Source organism: Alligator mississippiensis, chromosome 1, assembly GCF_030867095.1.
Source record: "Alligator mississippiensis isolate rAllMis1 chromosome 1, rAllMis1, whole genome shotgun sequence".
Taxonomy (NCBI): Eukaryota; Metazoa; Chordata; order Crocodylia; family Alligatoridae; genus Alligator; species Alligator mississippiensis.
This window is the reverse complement of record NC_081824.1, coordinates 266,865,072-266,888,742: the sequence shown is the minus strand read 5'-3', so window position 1 is coordinate 266,888,742 and position 23,671 is coordinate 266,865,072. Positions and strand designations below refer to the sequence as shown.

Here is a 23,671-nt window from a genome sequence, read left to right as displayed (position 1 = left end):
TAGAGACGTTCCTATTCCATCCATCCTGTTCCATCCTTTTCCAGATCTATAGCACTTCCACTATTTGTGTAGTGCTACAGGGGGCATTTACATTGTCTACTCAACATTTGTAGCATTACAAATGTAACATCTCTCTACAGTGTTAGAAAGTATTTCCTCAGTTCCTCACTATTCAGCTCACCTGCTCTTTAAGCAATAAGAATCATAGTATGAAAAGGCTTTTGCTCCTCTCCATGCACCAGATATCACACCTCTTTTTATCACCATGTTAAATTAAACTTGATGGTGAACAAAATTACTTGAAGTATAGCTAAAATCAGGGCAGATGATGAGAACCACATACCGGTGCCAATACTAATGCAGCTAAAACAATGAGAATTTTCCTGAATGCAAATTAAGCTGTAGTGAAAACATAAGACCCTTCCTGTGATGTAAAAAGCTTTTAGTTACCTTGAGCATTTGTCCAGCAGCCTAGGCTGTGTCCACATAAGCATAGATGTTTGGTTCCCCAGGGACAACTAGCAGAAGCACACCTTATGCCGCCGCTAGTTGTCCCCAGGAAATGCTATGCCATGCACCCTCTGGTGTGCAGCAGGTTACCCTAGGTTGGGTAGAGGAGGCTGGGGCCAGCACTGGGCTAGCCCCAACAGCCTTACCAGGGGTCCTGGTGGCCTCCTGGGGCTGCAGCAGTGGTGATCCTGCCACTCAAGAGTCTGGCCAGCAGCTAGAGCATGGCTCCAGCCAGCTAGGCTCCATTTTGAGAAGTATGTGCTGCCCCTGTATGTGCTGCTTTGCTTTTTTTTTTTGACTGGAGATCAAAAAAACCCTTGTGCTGCTCCCTTGCAGCACAAAGAACAGCTGAATGTTCAGCAGACATGGCTACGGTGCCACATACTGCATGGCCACACTCATCTGGATATGGCCCTATAGCCCAACTGTATTGAGAAAGTAACCTATTATTGGTAGACGGATTAGGGACTTACTGTGATACTTGAAACAGTATGGAACAGAATTTGGTGTGGTCCGCACTTGTTGCACAGTATGGTTAGGCTGCCCTTGTGGTTGACACCCATAGTCTATAACGGGTAGTTATTTCTCTAGTATAGGCAAGGCATGTGTTCCCTTGAGCATGTGTCAATTTTCTAGTGTCTCTGGACACAAACAGTCTTGATGCTGACCTGTCTAATGCAGAGGGCTAATTCTTCCCCAGAGGCAGCCCATTTCCATTCCTGCTGGATGTACTTGCCTGAAGCATAAAAAAAAAAGCAGCAGGGTTTGCAGCTCTAACAGGAAATAAATGAAAACTAAAAACAAACCTGCACCACAGTCAAGCTGGGGATAAAAATAACTACACACTGCCCTCTGGCTCATGCACTGTTACCACAGAGAGCCTACCTGTAATCATCACCACAGACTGCTGGGACTGAGAACAGGTCAGCTATCAAAGCCCAAATTCTCCTGAGTCGACATGATACAGTTAGTACTTGCAGGCAAAATTAATACCTCTGTCACCTAGTGGAGAAACTGACAGACTTCAGAGAGTGGAGAGAATCCGCTGTCAAAGGCTACAGAGCCTTGCCCCTTTTCAGCAGTAAATGATAGTGCTGTAGCGCCATGGAACTACCTCAGCACCACTCACAATCATTTGTGGAGGCTCATACAAGGATAATGGATATTAAGCAGACAGCAGTTCTGTACAGCATGTGTGCTGTAGTCCACTAGACATGCCATTCATGCATTAGAAAACTGCACTGAAAAGAGAAGTCTGCAGTTTACAGTACTTTAACTGGTGATTTATATTGACAAAATGTAGCAGACTGACAGTCCTAAATTGCTTCACTGCATTTCAATGCACTGTAATTCCTTATAGCAAAGCCTCACTCTGCTATAATTGGGTTCCACTGTGCTAATCCGCTTGGAACGCAGCAATTACCACTAGATAGGTATTAATTACTGCATTCCAAAGGGATTATCCCCTTCCCCCTCTGCACATTTGCCAATACTCAGAGGGGAGAAGTGTAAAAGGAAAAACCCCTTGCTCCTGGTTTTACTCCATATGCACCCAACAGAGAGTGAAGAGGCAATGGTTTTACCTACAGCTACTCCCCTCTGAGAGTGAAAATATGGCCTTCTTAAAGCCCTCCAGTTGGCTGCCACTATTCCTTGCATCTGCAAAGTATAAGCAGAAGCCCTGGCACATCTAAAATGACAGACTGGTAGAACAGAGGTAGACACCTGTGCAGTGCTGTGAAGACAAAAATGTCCATGAGAATGTGCCCTGTTACATAGGCCCCTATGCAATATAACAACCTTGCTTCTTGTGAGATGTGGCTGCCTGCTCCTGCTTTGTGTTTAAATTTTCAGTGCAATAACTGATTTAGAAATATATATAAGGGACATTCAAAGAACTTTCAAATGCAGCCATTATGAACACATGAGTTTTCAGTCTACCAAGTACAAACAATAGGGGGCATCTACACATACTATTCATGCACAGCAATAAACAATGGCATATATTGCTCCATTGTTTACACATGCACTGGAGACCACAGCATGTTAAGCTGGGTCAGAGCTGCCCCGGCTGGTAGGGGGCCAGAGGGGTTAGCCCAAAGCTGCTTTGACTCAGCTCAACATGCTGCGGAGGGGCTGGCTGGAGCACAAGGGTACTCCAGTGCAGTGCTAGCTGGCTGGTAGTCCCCACACCTAAACACCCTCATGCCCCAGCTAGCCGCATCAGCATCTACACATGCATTGCTGCAGAGTAAAACTCCACCGTAGTTTAGTACTTTTATTTACAAGTACTAATCTGTGGCAGAGTTAATTAGTTTACTCCGTCCTAATAGCACTGCACATGTAGATGCTGAGACAACTACTGCAGAGCTAATTGGGCAACTCCACAATAAAGGCCTACAAATCTACTCCACAGTTAAGCGCTAGCAGCTACATGCGTGCAGAATTTACTGTGCAGTAAATTAGCCTACTGTACAGTTGGCTAGTACCCGTAGATACAAGTAGATTTACTGCACAGTAGTACATATGTAGACAGCTGATTGGGAGCAAATTACTTCCAGTCAGCCCAAGCAGCAGGGAGCTTGGGAAACAGTCCCCTACTCCGAGCAGCTGCTGATTGGTGTGTGGAGTTGGAAGGCAGCTGCCCCTAGCTGCAGGACAGCTACCCCTGGTCTCCAGAGCACAGGCCTGATCCCAGTGCCCACTGCCAGCCCAGAGCTGGTACGCAGGGGAGCCTGGAGCTCCCCCTGGCGGCTGTAGGGGGGCAGAGTAGGCAGGAGTAGCCCTGAACTGAACTGCTCCTCAGGAAAGCTTATTGTGTTTTACTTTACTATGCAGTAAAAGCTTATATCACATGAATAGCACATGTGGACATGTGTAGCTTCTCCCTGACAGGTCATGAGCATTTTAACCTGTTAATGACTCCTGTTACCCTATTTATGGTATAACCTACTGTAGCATTATTAGTTTTACAGTTATACTGTTTTAGACTATATGTAGGCAAAATCCAGAACTTCTTTTCAAAACATACACTCCAAAAACGTTGCCTTTTGATATAATCCAAAATTAGTGCTATATTCCTGAATTTATACGAACCACTATTATTTATTATGCAAGTACAAAGTTATGCTGAAAATGGAAGCTACTATGATCCGACAGCAAATAAAATGTTAGCTACCTGATGGTTGCTTGATCTTTATGAAATCAAATGCGAGTATTCCAAGCCAATGGCTAGGGAGCAAGAATCCACATGACAAAAAAATCACAACTACAATTGGCAACGCATGTCTGCATTGTCAGCAGAACTGATAAGGACCAAATGGATAAAGAAACCCCATCCCCTCTAGAAGGGGTTTGCTCCAGGTCATAGTTGAGACAAATGTAGGAAAGTTTGCAGTTCAACTACCTCTGCTAAACTTGTTCTGTGGAGCTGGAGGAAGGGGAGGGGAGAGAAATTGTTTCATTTTCTAGGCTGCTAATTCTAAACACTTTACAGCATTAAATTAGCTAAGAAAACAGAAGAATAATGAGTGTCACTTTTTAATAGCTAGCTGTAATAACATGCCTTGTTTCTTATTAAAGAAATCATACAAAATATAAAGTTTTTCAGAGAATTCTAAGCATCTTCCCTCAATGTTCTTGGTTAAAATAAATCCATTTTAGGCAGTAGTTTAAAACCTTTATTAACCAACCCAAAGATACTAAAGTCCGTGGTGCCCTCTTGTGGCTGACAAGGACAAAACGTTTTCCTGATCAGGGAACAACAGATTGAAAACTGGTTTGGCAAAGCAATTTTGAAGCATCATCAACCCTTACAGAAAAAAACAGGTATCTGAATCCATGACACAGAACAGAGAAGGGCTTAGTTCTAATCAATTTGTTTTGGCCAGTGCATTAACTGAGTTACCTTCCCTACAGTATTTCAAAATTAAGAACACGTGGTTAATCCTGTTTGATACAATTTTTACTGAATATTCAGATTTATTCTTTGACCCATTATTCTTTAAACACATTTGCTCAGTTTTGTGTAATGGCATGGCACCTTTGATTGTAGATCCAACAGAAACCTTATATTAGGCCACATGATCTCTGTGAGGTGTGTCATTACCAGGGATCCTAGTTTTCTGCTGAAAAAAGTAGAAAAAACTCATTTAAAAAGCACCAGAGTCTGCATTTTCCCACAACTTACTGAAAGCATGGCAGTGTCCCATGGTGAGCAGTGCCATTTCTGCTCCCTTTCATTTTTGCCATGGTTTTTGCCTCTCAGCCAGTCAGTAGCACACCCACCCTTCCTCAGAGTCATGGAATTTTGATTCTTGGTTCAATGTTTTACTAAATACTTGTTCTTACTTTTTTATACTTAAGGGTAATGTTACTTCTGGTTAAAGGCAAATAAAAAGACGCATGACTTCTGTGATCTATTAAAATTAACACAAGATTTGTCACTTTTATCCTTAAGTAAACAAAAAAAAAAAAGAAAGAAAGAAACCTCAAAGACAGCAAGCCAGATATTTATTGGGATCACCTCTGAAGAGATTGCTACTTTTAGAAGAGACAAGGGTTTTTTGTGATATCTTATTGGGACACCTGCATGATTGGGGAAGCAGCTGGACAGGGTTTCAGACACAAACCGCTCTTCTTCAGCTTTCAGAGATAAGCCTGAGACTAGATTAGGAATCTACAACATGAAGAGAAAAGAAGCTAGACTAGACAGTGCACACATCTACACAAGACACTTTACTGTGTGTGGTAAAGTGTTGATGTCTACCCATGCACAGCATTTACTGTGCAGTAAATTAGTTTACTGCATGGTTGGCTAGTACCTGTAGATACAAGTAGATTTACCATGCAGTAGCTACTGCACAGCAGCACACATGTAGATACCTGACCAGGAGGAAATTGCTCACTGTCAGCCCAGACAGCAAGGGAACTGTCTCTGCCCCAGGTAGCTGCCCACTTCCCAGCCCTTTGCCCCAATCAGCAAAGGCTGGCAGGGGGCACTGGGGTCATGCTGGAGTTAGTGGGGTGGGGGAGCCATGTTGTCTCCAGGGGCAGATGTCTTCCAGCCCCAAATTGGCAGATAGCTGTCTACATGCAGACAGCTGACTGGGAGCAAATTGCTGGTCAGCCCAGGCAGCAGGAGGTTGGGGAACTGTCCCCTGCCCTAGGGAGCTGCCTGCCTTCTAGCCCCATGCCCCAATCTGGCAATCAGGGCACAGGGCTGAGAAGCAGCTACCCGAGGTGGGACAGCTCCCTCTTCCCTCCAGAGCACAGGTCTGACCCTGGTGGGGAGCCTGGAGCTCCCCCTGGCTGCTGTAGGGGGACAGAGCAGGGCAGGAGTAGCCTTGCACTAAACTGCTCCTGATAGCACATGCATAGACCATGCTCCTGGGGAAAGCTTATTGTGCCTTATTTTACTGCACAGTAAGCTGTAAAGCACATTAATATCATGCGTAGATGCACCTAGTGACATCTATTTCCTAAGCTTTTTAGCTTAAATTGTGTCAACTTCTCCGAGACCGGAGGAAGGGCAGTTTGGGACCAAAACAGCATCCAGTTTCTCCCCCAACCATACAGTTGGTCCAATTAAAAAAAGCAAAACAAAAAAACCCCCAAACAACATGACAAAAAAAACTCTTGTCTCTTGTATGTTTCCTGGACTACCATGACTATAGCATTTGAACCTCACTAGCTGATTCAGGGTGATGGGGTACACTAGGGTGCTGCTAGATCCTTTGAAGGGTGTCACAAAGTACGAGGAGATAATCAGATAAGCCAGGCTCAGGCCTTTTCCTGCTTGGACAATCCCCTCGCTCTTACTGCCCAGCCCCTGGGTAAGAGTACAACTACCTATAAATTTTGAAATTGGGTGCCACTTAATTCACAAGAGTTATGGAGGGCTGCCTTGAGCACAGAGTGCCTCTATTCCAAAAAGAAGAGAACCACTGTTGTAGAAGAGTGTCTAATACTATAGCTTCTACTAAACAGTAGACACACACACACACACACACACACACACACACACACACACAGTCTTTGAACCTGAATATTCTACAAAACCTGTAGCCATAGCAACTCTGGCTAGGACTTCAGATTAACCCTTGCAGATTAACCCTTCAAGATCCAGTCCCTGCAGGCAAGGGTATGTCTCCTCAGCAAAATGTACAAATCACATTTTGCTTATCTATGCTTGAGCCTGTACCAAAATAGGTTAGGAATACTACCCAAGGTCTCAGGAGGGCTTGAACTTTTTGAACCTGGTCTAAAGGCACAGTTATTACCTGTGTCAACTATGTGAAGGCTATCATAAATTGGTGTGCCTAGCTGTGCTACAGTCATACTTTAAGCACTTGTTTCCAGTAAAATGAGAGGCCTATATAGTGCACTCTGACTTACCAGAAGTGTATCACAGCACCCTTTGCCAAAAGCAGCACCCATAATTGTGTCCTAGTTTAAACTAGCATCTTGGCCTAGAAATGCCCTGTAGCTTCTACTAGAGAACTTATTCAGTTTGTCCTGAACAATGTAATGTTACTGTGTTCTGTTAGCAAAGTAAATCTGCCCCCACTCAGAAAAAGACACTGGAGAAATCTGTGCAAGAGGAAACAGCCAATACTACAAAAAGGATGTCAAAGGGTGTGCCTGATGCTCTCACTAGGTAATACTCAAATATATTCATATTTAGGGTTTGAAGAGTAAGAGACAGTGACCTATTTTTGTAAATCTACTCAAGTGACAGATTCAAAGCAAAAAACAAAATTTCTTTGTGTGCGTGTGTGTCGGTGGGGGGGGTGTAGGGGAGGTGGAGTGGTCTATAATACATTTAGGAGCTCAGAACTAAAAAAGAATTCTTAGCAGGTTAACACACAAAAGAGGAAGATAACCAAGCAAGTTGCTATTAGCAACTGACCAAGTATAGGTTTATGTGAAGAAGAAAATACAAGGAAAAGAAATACTAGTGGTAGATAATATAATTAGCGGAACTATTTTAAGTGTGATGGATATACCAGGGCAAATGATCAAATTAACACTTACTTATATAAATCAAGAATTGACCCAAGCAGTTCTTCCCTACAGAATTCCATCACCTGTAGGCCTGGGGGGGGGGGGGGGGGGTGAATGATATGTTCTACCCCCAAGTCACCATCTGATGTCCTACTTCACAGCAGAATGGCAGCAGTGTGCAGAAGGAATAAGTATGATAAAGTAAAGTAAGAAGGCAACAGATTAAGTAGAGGCCAGGCTTTGAAAGATCAGTTTCTCCATTTAGCTTGGCAAACATGACTCATCTGGCAGCAGGCAGACAGCAGAATGACAGAAAAATGGGATGGAAACCCCAGCAATCCCTGAACTGTGTAATAAAATAAAACAAACACCATTTATCATAAAAAATAGATTTTAATCAAGACCCAGCACCACTGGTTAATCTTAAAAATCAGAATGATTTACAATGAATCACAAAAAAAAAATATATGCAAGATCCCACTTGAGAAACATTGCAATTAATCTGTATAGCATAAAAATATCACTTGAGAGCTCTTCATTTTTTTAAAAACCACCAAAACAAAGATCTTTTCATATATTTTCATAAATTAATTTATGGGTAAAGTGCCAGCTTGTCTTACAAAGGAGGAAAAAGTTTTCGCATATAACAGATTGATTACATACAAAAAAAGAAAAAACAAAACAACACGCCATGATTTCTGGGCCTGTCATTAATTAAAGGAGTCCCCATTCCCATGTCCCTTGCTCTAACCTAGGCCCTAGATCAGCGATTCTCAGTTAAGATCCTCTAGCACCCTGGAGTGCCTTGAGATCCTTTCAAGTGTGTCATACAATGTTAGCGCTGTGTAAACATGATTCACAGGGTAAATCAGAAGATTTCAAATAGGAATCAGTAATGTTAAAAACATCATGCCCTGTCGTGGTCTTTGAGTTCTTTGCAACAGAAGAATCACTCCATTATTTTCACTTATTTTTGGCTACAGAAAAACTTAAGAGCTGGCATTTTGTGAGGAGTTCCCCACATCTATCCAGGGGTGCATCAAGCCCAAGAAGACTGAGAAGAACTGCCCTAGATAGTTATTTTCGTGCTGAGCTCAACTTATTCTAACATGACCCCTTCTTGGAGCTTTTTGTGAAAACAGACAGGATAAAATGTTTAATTTCATATATTGATTGTATTCTTCACTAGGATATTTTAAAAGTACAAAGAGGGAAGTGTTCTTAGTAATGTAAGCTGACTTCATATTGATAAGTTATTACACATTTCATAAAACGTTCTTCTACTTTTGGGCTGCACAACAAGTAGTATCTTATATCCTCCAAACAAACCCCTCATAAAATGAGTTCTATTAATCGGGGGAAGGGACAAGGAAGTTATGCCAACAGCTGCTTTATAAGGCAAGTGGATTTCCTTCATAATTCAGATTCTAGTATTAAACAGTGTTTGTTAAAGTGGTTACACTAAATCCAGAAGCCAAACACACAGTAGGGGAAACAGAGTGAATAAATGACTTCTGAGTAGAAGTTGAGAAAAAGTGAGGACTGATTAATTTTTTTTCAGGAAAAATAAAACCACAATCCCAAGAGTTATATATAAAAAGACACTTTCCTAACCATAGCTTGAATCTGAAGAACAAGGACACAAACATCCCCCAACTAAATGCTGTGCTAGAAACTTACCAGGAACCAGAGGGTCATGTCTGGTTTGCATAAAGACAGTCATATTACAGCAATGAGTGTCATGTAGGTAGCAGAACAGATTACAATTGCACTGATCAATGTTCAAGGTTTTCCGAGAGTGCAGGTTCCCATCTGGTCATACTCTAGCTTGGTGGAAGCAGCACTCTACACCTTCTATATGAAAGTAACTCTGTAGAATTCAGCTGGCTAGTTTACTCTGCCTCAAAAGGCAAAACAAAGCTAATTTTGGTTAAAATATTTTTAAATATACTACAAACACATGAAATTTAAAGTAAGGCACATGTAGAGCTAAGCCAATACATTAGTTTCAGATAAGCCTGCACAGTCTACTTGCAGATTGCACACAGGCAAATTGTTATCTGTAACAAATAAACCAAACTACTTAGAACTGTGGATTGAGCTTGTAGAATCTGGGGAATATTGGACACACAAATAACCAGCCCAGCTTGAATAAACATCTCTTCTGCAATAGAACATATGGTTTGAAAATTCATTTTTCATGAATACCTGCCAGTAAGTCTCAGTAACAAGATCACAAGAAATGGGGATACACCCAAAGTAAGCCAATTAAAAAAAAAGTAGAAGGAATCCGATTTTTCATTATTGGCTCAGTGGGAAATAGTTTCAAATAGAAAGCACAGGAAAGGCCCAAACAGTTCGTTTTTATGATCATCCACAGTATTCTTCTACCTACAAGGGTAAAAATAATAATTAAATTGAATATACTTTAAGATTAAAAGGTATTCTAAAGTATCTGGAATGTCATTCTGAAGCCTTACTTATCCCAGGCCTATGCAGCAGATTGTCTGGACATCCTGGCATTTGTAAATGCCATATACAACTCAGAAGTTCTCTTGAAAACTCCACTTCAGGACAGTTCAATGCAGATCACAAGTGATACAGCAAAAAAGATTAAAAAATAAAAAATTCACATCTCCTAAATGCAACCAAGTATCCTCATAATTCTTATCTATTGGACTAAGATACTTTCCACCCTGTATTTAATCCAAGTGCAGTAAACTGCTTCAGTGTTCATTCGAAAGGAAACTTCCTACATTAAATTCTCTTAAAGTTGGAGGTACTAATAAGACACCTGCATTTGTATAACTGCAATTACCTGTTCATTCTTATAGAAAAGAACCTAAAATGTTTCTGTATTGCAACATACCGTAAACTTCACTGGTTAAAAATTACAAATAGATGCAATCCATGCTCAATTACTTTTCAAGATACATGAAAGTGATGGCTAGGAGAAAGGAAAAATAACAATTGGGAAAGCTTGTTTGTCAGGGACTGATCAACAAAGTACAATTGTTATGACAACTTTACAGAAGGGACCAATAAATAAATAAAGTAAACTAGTTTAGGAAAGACATTAACAAGCATTAAAAAAAAGTTAAGAGGACAGTGCATGTGCACTATATGTATGGGAACCTTTGAAACCCTTATAGGAACAGTATATTATTAACAGCAACAACTTAGTATTATAAGCCCTAGAGGTCATCGGCTGCCTCCGCTACCTTTATCCGTTCTCATCTGTGTGCCTTTGTTCTCTAGTTGCCCACAGTTAATTTCCATGTCTGATACTATATCATCAAAACATCTTTGCCTTGGTCATCTGGGCAGCCTTCTCCCCTCCAGTACCCCAAGGAACATTTTCTTTTGGTGTCTCAATTGCTTCCATTCCTTCAGTTTGGCCCAGGCATTGTAATTGTTGTGCTAATTTTCTATGTCAGGGTTCCGTCTCTGTACAATTGATATTACTCGTTACTGGTTCTTGTACCATTCCTATGTTATGGGTTCTCACTGCACAAAGATTTTCCTTAAAATTTCTCTCTTAAAACAATCTAGTAGTATCCCACTTCCTTTTGGGAGAACCTAGGCTCAACTGCCACAGGTTCTATATGGCCCGATTAGGATTTTATAGACTTGAAGCTTAGTTTTCCTTGGGATGAGCTTGGATGACTGGAGCTTCTGTAATGCAAAGTGGGCTCTAATTCCTGCTTCCATTCTTCCTAGTTTCTTCCTTTGCGTTACATCCTGTGCTATGATGGGGCCTAAATACATGAAGCGAGTCACTTGCTTAAAATTTGTAGTGTTTATTGTTACATCAGGTTCCTGATTTATTGGGGTTCTGTTTATCAGCAGATAGTGTTTTATCCACACTCACTTGTGGTCCAACCTTCTTTGCTTTAGTTGTTAGTCAAGTATAGACTTTGTATCATTCATATTTGCACTCATGAAAAATAAAATCAGCAGCATGTCAGGACTTCATGATCTCCATTCAGTTGAACTCCCCTCATGTTATTTATGCTCCAGATCATTTATTCCAGTGCCAGGTTGAATAGGATCAGAGACAGACCACCCTCCTGCCTCAATCCAGTTCTCATTGGGAAGGGGTCCAGATTTCTTCCACAAGTGCTAATTCTGCATACAAAATTTAAAGAGTTCAATTTGACTTTTCTGGGAATGCCCAATTCAGCTACTAAAGCCCCCAGACTGTGTGTGGTATCACAGGTTTTCTGGAATATATGAACAGAATGTGTTCATTTTTAATATATTCCCATTTTTTTCCCCTCGACTACCTTAGTGAGAAGATTTGGTCTATCATCAGTCTATTCTTGTGGAATTCCCACTGGTAGTCTCCCAGTTTTTTCTTCATCAGGTAATAAGTGGTGGAGCAACACGTTAGACAATACTTTATTGGTAGTTGTTAAGTTAGCAGTATCTCTTTAAATTTTCACATTCCAGTTTGCTGCCTTTTTTGAAGACAGGATATATTAAGACTTCTCTCCAATCATCAGGTAGAACTGATGACTTCCCAATAGGAAGAATTAACATGTGTATGAATTTATTTATACAAACTTATAGGAATACTTATCTCCAATTATGACAAAAAAGGTTATACAACAAACTTCAGTACTTACTAGGGTTTGACACTGTAATAATCCTCTGGGGTCACAATTTTCAAGCCACCAAAGTAGTCCAGGACCCAGATATTGGTAATGTTGAATTTGGCAAAGAACCAGTTATGATCTCGAGGCCAGCTTTCCATCTCAGGGTGTCGAGTGAATAACGCTTGTTTTGCTAAACCCGATTCTGTGTCACTCACCTAAACAGAAACCAGCAACATATTACAAATTATCACTTCTTCAGTAAGAGATAAACTTCACTCAAAAACAACTCTACTGCAATGTGCTTTTTCCAGCTGCAGCCACAAGCTAGCCCTTTGTTACATTTATTATTATAGAGGACTCGTGATATAGCCTGTTCACACCTAGCAGCTGGGTTTGATTTTTGGCAGCTACCAACGCTCTCATTAGAAATAACTATTCTGTGATGTCTACATCTGGTAATTATTCCTCCAAAATACTATATCCACCAACCTAAAAGAGGGAAGAGCCATTCTGATGACAGATTCAACTATTGGTTTGGAATATGAAGACAGGCTCCAGCCTGAACACATGCACACACATACGCCACCTTTGGAAAATTATAGATGAAGCTTTGAGACAGAAGACTAGATGATGACAAATAAGGAGAAGCAGGTATTGCTTTAGAAAAGTCCAAGAGGTGGTACTCAACTCAATTTTATTTTTCAAATAATTAAATGTTTAGGTCTTGATAAAAAAACAAACAAACAAAAAAACCCAACAACTTTTAAGAAGCATGAGGATAGGAAGCAAATACAGACATACAAATATGCTTCCATGCAAGTTAAAAGAAGGCTAATTCCTGTAAAGCCCAGAGGCTTTAAAAGTCATTCTGTCAAAAGGTGCCAGGTGCACTTTGATGATATGACAACCAACAGCAGTAACTACTCATTCAGACAAATTAAAGCCTGATGGTAATGTTTTTGCTGATAAATTCTGTAGCAGTTCAGTAATTTAACGTAGTAGTACAAGTTTATAATGAATCTTCTTGGGGGGACTGCAGCTCTTTGAAGAATGTTAGCACTTAAACTATAGAAAAACCAAAGGGGGGGGGGGACTAAATTACAGCATGCAACACTGGGAAACTTAAGCAGAATATGATGAATGCAGATTTAAAGCCACAGGGTGCCTGTACGCATATAGGGAGGATGCTCTCACACGCTGTAACTACAGCGCATCAGAGCAGGCTCGATTAATTGAGTCTGCTGAAGCATGCCAATTAATGCACTCCAGCAGGCCTCCACATCTTGTGCATCAGCATCCCCATGCTTCAAAATGACAGCAGAAGCACTTTAGTTAAAAGTGCATTGAATGAGCTTTAGTTAATAGTGCTCCTGTCACCATTTTGAAGCATGGGGACACTGATGCACAAGACACTGTGGGAGCTTTAATTAAAGCAGCTCTTGGAGCCACTCTAATTAAAAAGACTTCCCTGTTCCTCTCCCCTGAGCACATGTAACAACACCCACGGTGTACAGGAAGTTATTTTAGATGCAATTGCATCTCCTGGGCATGCGACTTCTAGACAGATATTGAAAAACTGGGGAAAGCTCAAATAAAAAGCAAAGAGACTGGGAAAGAAGAAAACAAAGAATGACTGAGTTAAGCATGGTACAAAAATTAAGAGGTTTGGAGAATGTATCAAATAATACTTGATGAGTTAACATACCAAGTAAGCATAATTTAGAATACTGTCTAAGCAGAAATCATCATAATTGATAATAGAATTTAATTAAGGGGAAGATTTAAGCTGAACAACTAGTACAATGACAAAAGCTTCCACAATAGATAATGTATTAAAGTCTCTTGCATTTTGAGCAGCTATGTTGTCAGCTAAATAAAGTTGAAAAGGTGCACAGCAGGCCTGGGGTAACATAGCCAGACTTGCTTCCTAACAGTGGCAGGAGCAGCAGCTCCTTCCAGCTACTACCACCACCAAACAAGGCCATCTTGTCCAGGCATATCGACCCGTCTGCCCTGTCCCCACCACCAGGAGCAGGACCTGTACAGGCAGGACACGCAGCCAGGTGACTGGAATGGAGCCACGGGCAGGGAGGGGAGCAGTGTTCAGAAGCAGGACAGGCAGGTAAGACTGGAATCACGAGCCAGTGACAGCACAGGGCCAGAGCCAAGCCATGATCCGCTGCCCACACGGACCCACAATAGGTGCGGGTTTCACGAGCAGGGGCATGTGGAAAGCAGATTACAGCTCTGCCCCAGGCTCCAACCCCGCACTGTCACTCCCCCAATATCCTAGACCTGGCCCTGGATATAGCTCCCCGGCTGCCTGTGGCCCCACCCCATCCAACCTGGCCACACACCCTGCTGCGTGGCTCCCAGCCAGTCTCCATGGAGACCCTGGGATCACAGTGACAGCACAGGGCTGAGGCTGAGACATGATCTGCTACCTGAACACCTCTGCCCACAGAACTAAAGCCTTTGCAGAGCTTTTGGGCAGGGGCATGTGCACGGCGCTACTGACCCAACCTGCAACAGCTCACCAAAACCTCTCTCAGAGAAGCTGGACCACCAGAAACTCACTCTCTTGAAACTCGTGTTCAATGATCTGCTTGCCTCCAGAGGGCATCTCCACCTGCTTCTGGATGATGCTTGTGAGTAAGCTACCTGAGATCTAACTAGATATATAGCTTGCAGTAACTCAGATGCATAATCAAAGACTACCAAGCCACTGTTTGCTCCAAGGTATTCCTCTGATATTGCTCTACCCTGTCCTATTCCAAACCTACTCCTTATAACCAATAAAGTTCTCCTCTGTACCTAGTGTGGGAGACTTATTGGGAGAGGGTCTAGATTATGCCTTGGGGTCCCTTTGGTTCGTCTAAGGGAGACCACTATTTGTGCTTCAGACTGAGGGAAGCACCCCGAGTTCTTGCAGTGGGTTGAGTACCCCTCAAGGACTATTAGACCTGTGTTACCCAGGGGGCACAGGGCCAAGTTCAGTCCAGACCGTGGGTGGTGGTGGCATTACCCCTAGGCTTGCAGGTGTGCTCCAGGAAGTGGGTCAGCCAGACAAAGTGCCCCCAGGTAGGCACTCTGAGGCTGGAAGGTGGTCAGGCTCAGTGAGACGGGTGGCTCAGCACAGGAGTACCCACTACTGGTCTGCAAGCCCAAATAATTGCCCACCCCTGGCCTCACAGGGCTCAGTATGAACCTTTAAATTAGCCTGAATCTTTTTTGACTAGCAAGTAACGTATAAACTTCTGTACAGAAGTATCATCTCTCTTTACTAAAAGACCACTAACTTTGTGAATAGCTAACTTACAGCCACTGACCTTTACAACAGTCCCAGCGAAGATTATGTGGGCACACAAGGGATTCTGTGGATCATACTTGTTTTTCTTGCAGTAAGGAGTCTGTGCTAAAGACACTGTTAGGGAGGCATTTGCATTCACCTGAAACATAAGTAGTAAGTTTAATTACAAAGATATCCCAATACAAATATAGAGAAATAAGTTTGCATACCTTTGAAAATAACAAGGTATTTTTCAAATTAAACTCAATGCAGTATTCAGAATTAGACATTATCATCAGCTTTTCCTAGTAATATTATTCATCCAAAGCCACCCTAAACAAAATGACTCGGAATAAATCTGGAAGACTGTATAACTACACCACTGGTAAAACTGATCAGGCACAGTTGCAAATCTCTCACAAACTAGAATGTTTCAATCTGAAATCCCAGACACGCAGAATATTCTAAAATAAAAAACGGTGCAATGTACATAGCCAAGTCCATTCTGGTGAAAGGATCAATAGTACAATATGGTTAAGTGATAGTTAGCCAATTTCTTACATATCAGATCAGCAGGTCAATACTACTTTCAAACAAAGTTACTTCCATCAAGAGACAACTATCCTTTGACAGTCAACTCCACTAAAATCTGAAGCAACTTTTAAAAACCCAGCTTGAAACCCAAGGGGGGGGGGGAGGGGGGCAGGGGGCAGAGCAAGCTGAAAATAACCTCAACAATTTAAAAGAGATACCCAACTTTATTCATAGATGCTAGGGTTGGAAGGGACCTCAACAGATCATCGAGTCTGACTCCCTGCCTAGGCAGGAAAGAGTGCTGGGGTCAGATGACTCCAGCCAGATGCCTATCCAGCCTTCCCTTAAAGCCCCCCCCAAGGTAAGGGAGAACACCACTTCCCTTAGAAGCCCATTCCAAATTCTGGCCACCCTTACCATGAAGAAGTTCTTCCTGATGTCTGTGCGGGCCGGGAGCGGTCTGAGGCTTTTGGGGGCGTGCAGTGGGCTGTGGCCGGGAGCCCAAAACGGTAGGGCGGGTACTAGTCAGTCGTGCAAAAGAATTAGGCACGGACTCGTAGCGGTTAATTAAAGATTGTTTTACTTACACCGTAGGTGGTCGCGGTGCAGACAGGAAAAACTTTCTTGAGTTGCAGTTACAGACAAACACAAGTGGAGTTTGCTAGGCTCCACCGAAGACACACGCACGGAGTTTGCTAGGCTCCGCAAAAAACAAACACGACAGAGCTCTGGATACCCTTGACGAGCACGCAAAACCGTAGATACGTCTTAAGAATTTAACGAACGAGACGGGAAGAGGTTGGTGGTTGATCAGGCCACCGAATTCCTCCGAGACGCACACAAAGTTTCTATTACTCTGCCGCACGCTCAGAGTCCCCACGAGATGGTTGTGGAGTCCTCTACAACTTGGGCGGAAACTGCTCAAACCTCTTATACGACTAGCAAGCCAGTCGCTAGCCGCCACGTGGGAATAATTTAGAAACAGCCAATAGTGGGAAACAAATTTACATACGGGTGGCGGGAACTCCTTTGCACCGGGGTTCTCTCTCTGCAGCTGAGAATTGCACCGTGCAAAGAAAGCTCCATGTGGCGGGAAATAATTCTGCAGTGCCGAAGCACGCAAACAATCACTGGGTCATGACAATGTCTAACCTAAATCTGCTCTCTGTCAGTTTGTGACCATTGTTCCTTGTTACCCCAAGAGGCGCCCTGGTGAACAGAGCATCTCTGGTTCCTTGCTGAGCCCCCCTAATGAATTTGTAGGTGGCACAAGATCACCTCTCAGCCTTCTCTTGTGGAGGCTGAAGAGATCCAGGTCCCTTAGTCTCCCCTCATGGGGCCTGGCCTGCCAACCCCTAACCATGTGAGTGGCCCTCCTCTGGACCCTCTCAAGATTATCCACATCTTTAAGTACAGCGCCCAGAACTGGATGCAGTACTCCAACTGCAGTTTGACCAGTGATACAGAGGGGAAGTATCACCTCCTTGGTTCTATTTGTCATGCATCTGCTAATGGATAATAAAGTGCGGTTAGCTTTGCTGATGATTTTGTCTCACTGACAATTCATATTCATCTTGGAGTCCACTATGACTCGGAGATCCCTTTCCGGTTCTGTGCTGCTGAGAGGGTCATTCCCCAGCCAATAGGTGTGCTGGATATTTTTACGGCTTAGGTGCAGCACTTTGCATTTGCCCTTGTTGAACTGCATCCTACTGTGTTCTGCCCACTTTTCCAACCTGTCCAGGTCCTCCTGCAATCATTCCCTACCCTCCAGTGTGTTCACTTCACCCTACAATTTAGTATCCTCTGCAAACTTGGACAGAGTACATTTCACGCCCACATCCAAATCACTGATGAAGACACTGAAGAGTACAGGTCCAAGGACTGAGCCCTGGGGGAAACCCACTGCCCACATCCTTCCAGGTCAATAGTGACCCATCCACCACCACTCTCTACTAGATGTAAGAAATTGTACCAAGCTTAACACAGCATAAAAATGTCTGCCTCCCAAAAAGTTATAAAATCCTTGACTAGAGATTATTTTAACCATGAAAGGTCATATTTAACGGCTGTCAACATGTGTAAGGAAATCTTGTTATTTAGTGAAAGTAAATTCAAGGAAGTTACATAAAAGTTTCTACAGCAGAAATCCAGGTCAGGACATCTATTTTTTTGCCAAAATATGATATTTAGGGTTAGTATCTTTAAGGACACTTTAGTGTCAATTTGAGAGCCTGACTAAATTAATTACACCAAAGTCTTCAATATACTGCATCCGAAACTGGTTTGGTGTAAAAACTGCACTAGTACAAGCCCTGCTTTACGCTGGCTTTATCTATACCAGTGCAAAAGCCCCTAGGCCTGAAGAGTAAGTACATCAAGAAGGGAAACAATTCAATAGGTTTATGACAGGTGAAGTGAGAATTAAGATGTTTATCTGAGGACTAATTACATATTTAAATTAGGTCTCAAAATGAACGTAGCTCTGTAATTTTTTTTTTTTTTTTTATTTTTTTTTTAAAAACACACATCTAACCCAGTCAAAAAGATATAATTTGTGCAAACTTTGTCTAGGTCTGAGCAAGTTTCCATTTTTCTTAATACAGTCGAGATGCTCATTTCTGACCACAACTTTGTACAAGCTCACCTCTCCCTTTCCCTCACACAGACAAGATTTCAACATGCATTTGGGAAGTTCCATTAAATAGCTCAGCAAAAGAGTGAACTGTGCACTCTGCAATATCCCATTGCATTTATGAAATTACACAGCTCTCACAAGATAAGCAACTTCAGAATCTGCACTGTCAGTTACAAAAAAAGCTGAATCATGGTTATTTGGTGTTATCTGCTGGCAGAAGTCTCCATGCGATAGTAAACCAAAAAACTGCAAAATAAGAATATAGATAAGAAAATACAGCATCTGCTGCAAAGCTTTCTGAAGGAAGGTTTATTAGACCAGCATAATCTAATTTAATGACAATTTGGGGAGGGAGGGGTCATAAAATACAATGCTATCTTGCAAGTTGTTTGTCTGTTGTTGTAAACTGCACTGCTCTTTGGATAAGGCAGGATACAAATAATAGTAATAAATAAAATCCCATAAACTGAACTATTCCACCATAAAATACAATAACAAGAGTGGGTTCAAGATGCAAAGCATGATGTGTGCTAGACATAACATTCAAGAGGCAAATTGGCATTCATTGAATAGGAAACACAAGAACATGGGGAGAACAGTAATGCAGGTCCATTTTTTCAACAAGGAAAACTAAAATGAGGAAAAGAAAGCCACTGAATATAACATCACTAAGGGTTCCTCACTCTTGTATCTCAGGCTTCTAATGGAGTTGGATCAGGCTTCTACCACTATTAAGATTTTTAACTGAGGAAACAACAGTGACTAGCGCACAAAGCTTCTCTAATTGCTTCTTCCATTAGATGATGTAACTAACTGTAATTATCTTCTCAAACACCCTAGAACAGAGACTTAAGGAAAGGTGCAATCAGTACTGTAGCTAAGGCAAGGCAAATTGGGTGCAAAATAAGGGGGATGGGGTGCAACAACAAAAAACAACAGTACCTGCTGCTGTACCCACACAATTGTGCTGGCAGCATGACAGCAGCCAGAAGTCTTTTATGCATCACAGATGCTCTGGGCACCTGGCTGACTTGATAGGTCTCTAACCTAACAAGTTGGTGGTACCTGCAATTTGGTCTATGTCTCTCCCAATTGTGCAGTTCATCCAATAAAAAGGTATCACCCACAAAAATCTCTGGCACTTGCATTTTTTTTCTGGCACCAGCCCTACCAACAGCATCAGTGTCAACTGTCGGGGGGGGGGGGGGAGCACATGCACCCTCTACCAGTTGCCTATGACTACAGCCAAAAAACAGGAGCTAGACAGGAGAGGACTATGGACACTGGTTTGTTACTTGCACTCTGACTTTCAGCGTACCCAAGACTTCTCTAGCATCTTTTGTTGCTGGCTTGCCTTATTGATCAAGTCTATAGAATTTAGAGTTATTAATACTCAACAACAGCCCCAGCTTTCGGCTTGCTGGTCCTTTCATGGCTCATTTGATGCCAAGCCTTCCCTCTCTGATCTCTTCGGAAGTTCAGCAATCCACCATTTCTTTGTTCAGAGTCCCCTTTTGGTCCTTCAACACTTACTTACTGGAGTGTTTTTAGTATTTGCTCCTTGACTTCTGAGGAGAGGACAGAATCTTAGTGGCTTCAAAAGACAGTAATTTTGGTGAACATGGCACAGTCTGTTTACAGAATTTGGGGGAGGAGGAGCTTTAATGAATCCTCTGAATCCAATCCCACAAGATTCAGATAGTGTACTTGAGCACATTTACAGCCCTAGTCAAATCTATATTTGTTGCCTGGATTGCCCCAACAGAAAATGTGCCACCGTTGCATAGTTCAGAGAACTGTACTAAAATCAAACGCATCTGAGTACTTTCTGAACCAAGATCTGTAACAGGGCCCTAAAACTCTCAGGATACTGAAGCAGAGAGTAATATTTCTGTGTGCTGGTGACCACAGTTAATAGCCCTCTGTGGAGCCACTAACAACATGCTGATCAAAGACTTGTCCTTCTGCATTATTCTGTCACCTTTAAAAAACATGCTTGGCAGCTTTAATATGTCCAGGTACTGCACTGCACAAAAGGCAATTTTAGCCAACATTCAGACCTGTAGTTGCAGAGAGTGTTCCTATTGCTGTCAGGCTTTCTTCAGGAGTTACAGGGTGTGGAAAAATGACTCCAAGCCAGAGTGCCATAGGACCCTGGGGTGCTGCAAGGTTCTTTTGAAGGTGCTGCTCAGCATTAGCACCTACACTGACTCATGAGACAAACTAGGTTCCCAACCTTTTCAGATTCAATACACCCCTGAAAAAAAAATGCCAGCTCTTAGCTTTCTCTGGGTTTTTTTGACTACTTCAAAATACTAGAGTAATTCTGTTGCAAATTGCTCAGAAAAAAGCATTCTGGTCTGCTGTGGTCTAACACTGAACTGCTTGGAGGAAAGCTGCATCAGTAGCTATTGAGCATCTAAAATAGGAGGACAGCTTCTAAATCAAAGCTTCCTAGGCTCTAAATGCTGGAGGCTGCAAGTGAGAAAGGAACAGTGGAAAAAACCCTGGTCGTACCCAGATCACTCCTCCTTCCAGCATCCATTGCCTACCACCTCATGACACAGGTCTAGTTGTTACTTTCATGGAATCATGGGCCTTCACCCACCAAGAACTATAAGGTTCCCTTACAAAGGGAGGCCACTGAGTAAGTAACAACTAATCTCTTGAGACAAAAAACGCAATACAGGGATAGGAGCAATGGTTAAAGCTACAGAACAAGTGTGGCAAAGGGGAAACTCCAAACAGAGCACATGGGCCAGTCCCCACTGGCCCTCGTATGAGTCCCAAGGAACCAGGGGATACTGCCCAGTGGAACTCCACCCAGAGACGTGAACCAGCAAGGGACAGGAAGACAGCCCGGTAGTCCCTGTGCAAGGTGGACCTACAACCTGACCCAGTAACCAGTGTTGCCAGGTATTCAATATTTATCGTATTTATACAGTAACTTCAACCCTTATACAATGTACGATCAATAGTAGTAAATGCACCATAATTTTTGGGGCAGCTAACTGATGCAGCATATGCAAAACCCAAGTTACTCTCAGGGAACCTTAGCCAACTTTTGGGTTCGCTCTCAGCACTTTCTTAGGACTCCTTGCCTCAAAATAAAGAAATGCATCAACTTTGATGTCCCAGCTCTCACTCGCTCGCTGGCAACTTACAATCAGCAATATAAAGTGAATTACTGGGGTTTTACATATGCTGCATCAATTAGCTACCTCATAAATTAATGCACATTTACTTTCATCATACAAGGGTTGAAATTAGTGTACAAATACGATAAATATCCTTTACCTGGCAACACCGGTTACTGGGTCAGGCTCTGGAGCCCAGGGACTACGGACTGTCTTCCTGTCCCTTGCCCATTTTTATTTGCATACTTCTTTTCATATTCTTTCAGTGTATGGTAGTTTTTCAGCAAATACGACCGTTTTAAGCTTCCAGTACTGTCATTTCATATTTAAGCCCTGGCAATGCTGCCAATAACTAGCAGTTCTTATGCCTAAATTAACAGGGAGTGTCGGACTCCGCTCCCGAGGGAAGCTCTCCTCACTCCAGTCTGGCAAAGCGGGCACTTCAAGTCGCGCTGCCCAGCCCCCGGAGCAGGACAGCAGGCCACAGGTATTTGGATGGGGCAGATTCCTACGTGACGTCACCGGCCGAACTCGGCCGCTCGTGGTCTAGAGCCCTACGTGACGTCTCCGGGACCGCCTCATGTGTCACACCCGGCGCCCTGCTCCGCGGAGGGGGGCGGCACTCACCTGCAGGTCACGCACGGACACCTCGAGGTTGGTGAGGTAGAGGTAGGGCACGCCGCTGCCCTGGCTCGGACCGGCCGGCCCGTCGCTGAGGGAGAAGACGTTGGCGAAGGGCCGGCCCCGCAGCTCGTCCTGCGCCGACAGCGTGGCCAGTGCGCCCCAGTCGCAGGCGTGCAGCACGTAGCGGGCCATGCGCGCCGCCTCCTCGGGCGGCGGCGGCGAAGGCCGCCGCGACAGGACGGCCCCGGCTCGCGCCGCCAGCAGCGCCCACAGCACGAACGGCCACATCACACGGCCCCAACAGTCACCTCTCAATAGTCGCAGCCCCTGAGCTCCGCACTAGTAGCCGCGAGGTGGAGCTGACTGTGCGGCCTCACGTGGTGGCCAATGAGCGCTCACTGGAGGAGAGGCCTAATGGGAGAGTGCCCAGCTCCCAGCCAACCGACGCCTGCCTGATCCCCGGTTTCCACCAGTGAGAGCTGGCGAGGGGCGGAGCCAACCGGCCCCTCGGGGATGTGAGGGCGGGGGGAGGACAGTCGGTGTCTGTAAACAAGCAGCTTTCGGAGCGCGCAGGGAAAGGGGGCGGAGCTTATCAAGCGCCACGAATAAAAAAAAAGGCTGCCTGGATTCTCCACCAATAGGAGTTGGCGGGAGGCAGGGCAACATTGTTTGGACGGGTCACGCGGTGACCGACGGAGTTGCTATGGGGCAGGGGAGCAGCTGTGGGGCTCTGCAGGGTCTGGGTTGGGAGACTGTTCCCTCCCAGTGTTGCAGGTGTATGATAATTATCCTGTTTGTACCATCCTTTCAACCCTTGCACAGTGTACCAGCAATAAAAGTACAAGTGTTCAAAATGTACCAGAATAATTTTTGAGGTAGCTGATTGATGCAACGGAAGCAAAACCCAAGTCACTCTCAGGGAGTCTTTACTGACCTGGGGCTTGCTCTTAGCGCTTCCTTATGTCGGCTTGCCTCGAAATGAAGAAAGGCTTCAACTTTGATGTCCCAGCTCTCACTTGCTCGCTGCAGAATACACAACACATTATAAAGTAAATAAGAAGGTTTACTTCTTTTCCAGTGTATGATAGTTTTTCGTCAAATGCAATAATTTTGAGCTTCCAATATGACCATTTCCTGTTAAAGACCTGGCTGTTGCTGCATGTGTCAAGGGTTTATTCTGAGCCTCCCTCAGGGGTGCTGGGTATTGGCTGCATCCAAGAACGGTGACCGTCACTGGGGTGTGCCACTGCTCCTGCTGGGCAGTGCCAGATTTAGGCTTAAACTACTTAAACTACAGCATAGGGCCTCACAATATGAGGGGCCTCTAAATAAGAAA

The 23,671-nt window shown here is 43.5% G+C and overlaps 1 protein-coding gene across 2 annotated transcripts; it reads right to left on the bottom strand.

The window, feature by feature from the left end:
• Positions 1 to 7,888: 7,888 nt before the first annotated feature.
• On the bottom strand, positions 7,889 to 22,698 carry CREG1 (cellular repressor of E1A stimulated genes 1). Of its 2 annotated transcripts, none has more exons than XM_019476210.2 (4): positions 22,339 to 22,694; positions 15,443 to 15,562; positions 12,144 to 12,328; positions 7,889 to 9,906 (listed from the first exon to the last, which is right to left on the bottom strand). In XM_019476210.2, coding segments are annotated over exons 1-4 (591 nt in total). In that variant the 5' UTR covers positions 22,624 to 22,694; the 3' UTR covers positions 7,889 to 9,905. The 2 variants fall into 2 exon arrangements, with proteins under 2 accessions (XP_019331755.1, XP_019331756.1); XM_019476211.2 differs by lacking the exon at positions 7,889 to 9,906 and adding an exon at positions 9,913 to 11,643 and having other exon boundaries at positions 22,339 to 22,698.
• Positions 22,699 to 23,671: the final 973 nt, after the last annotated feature.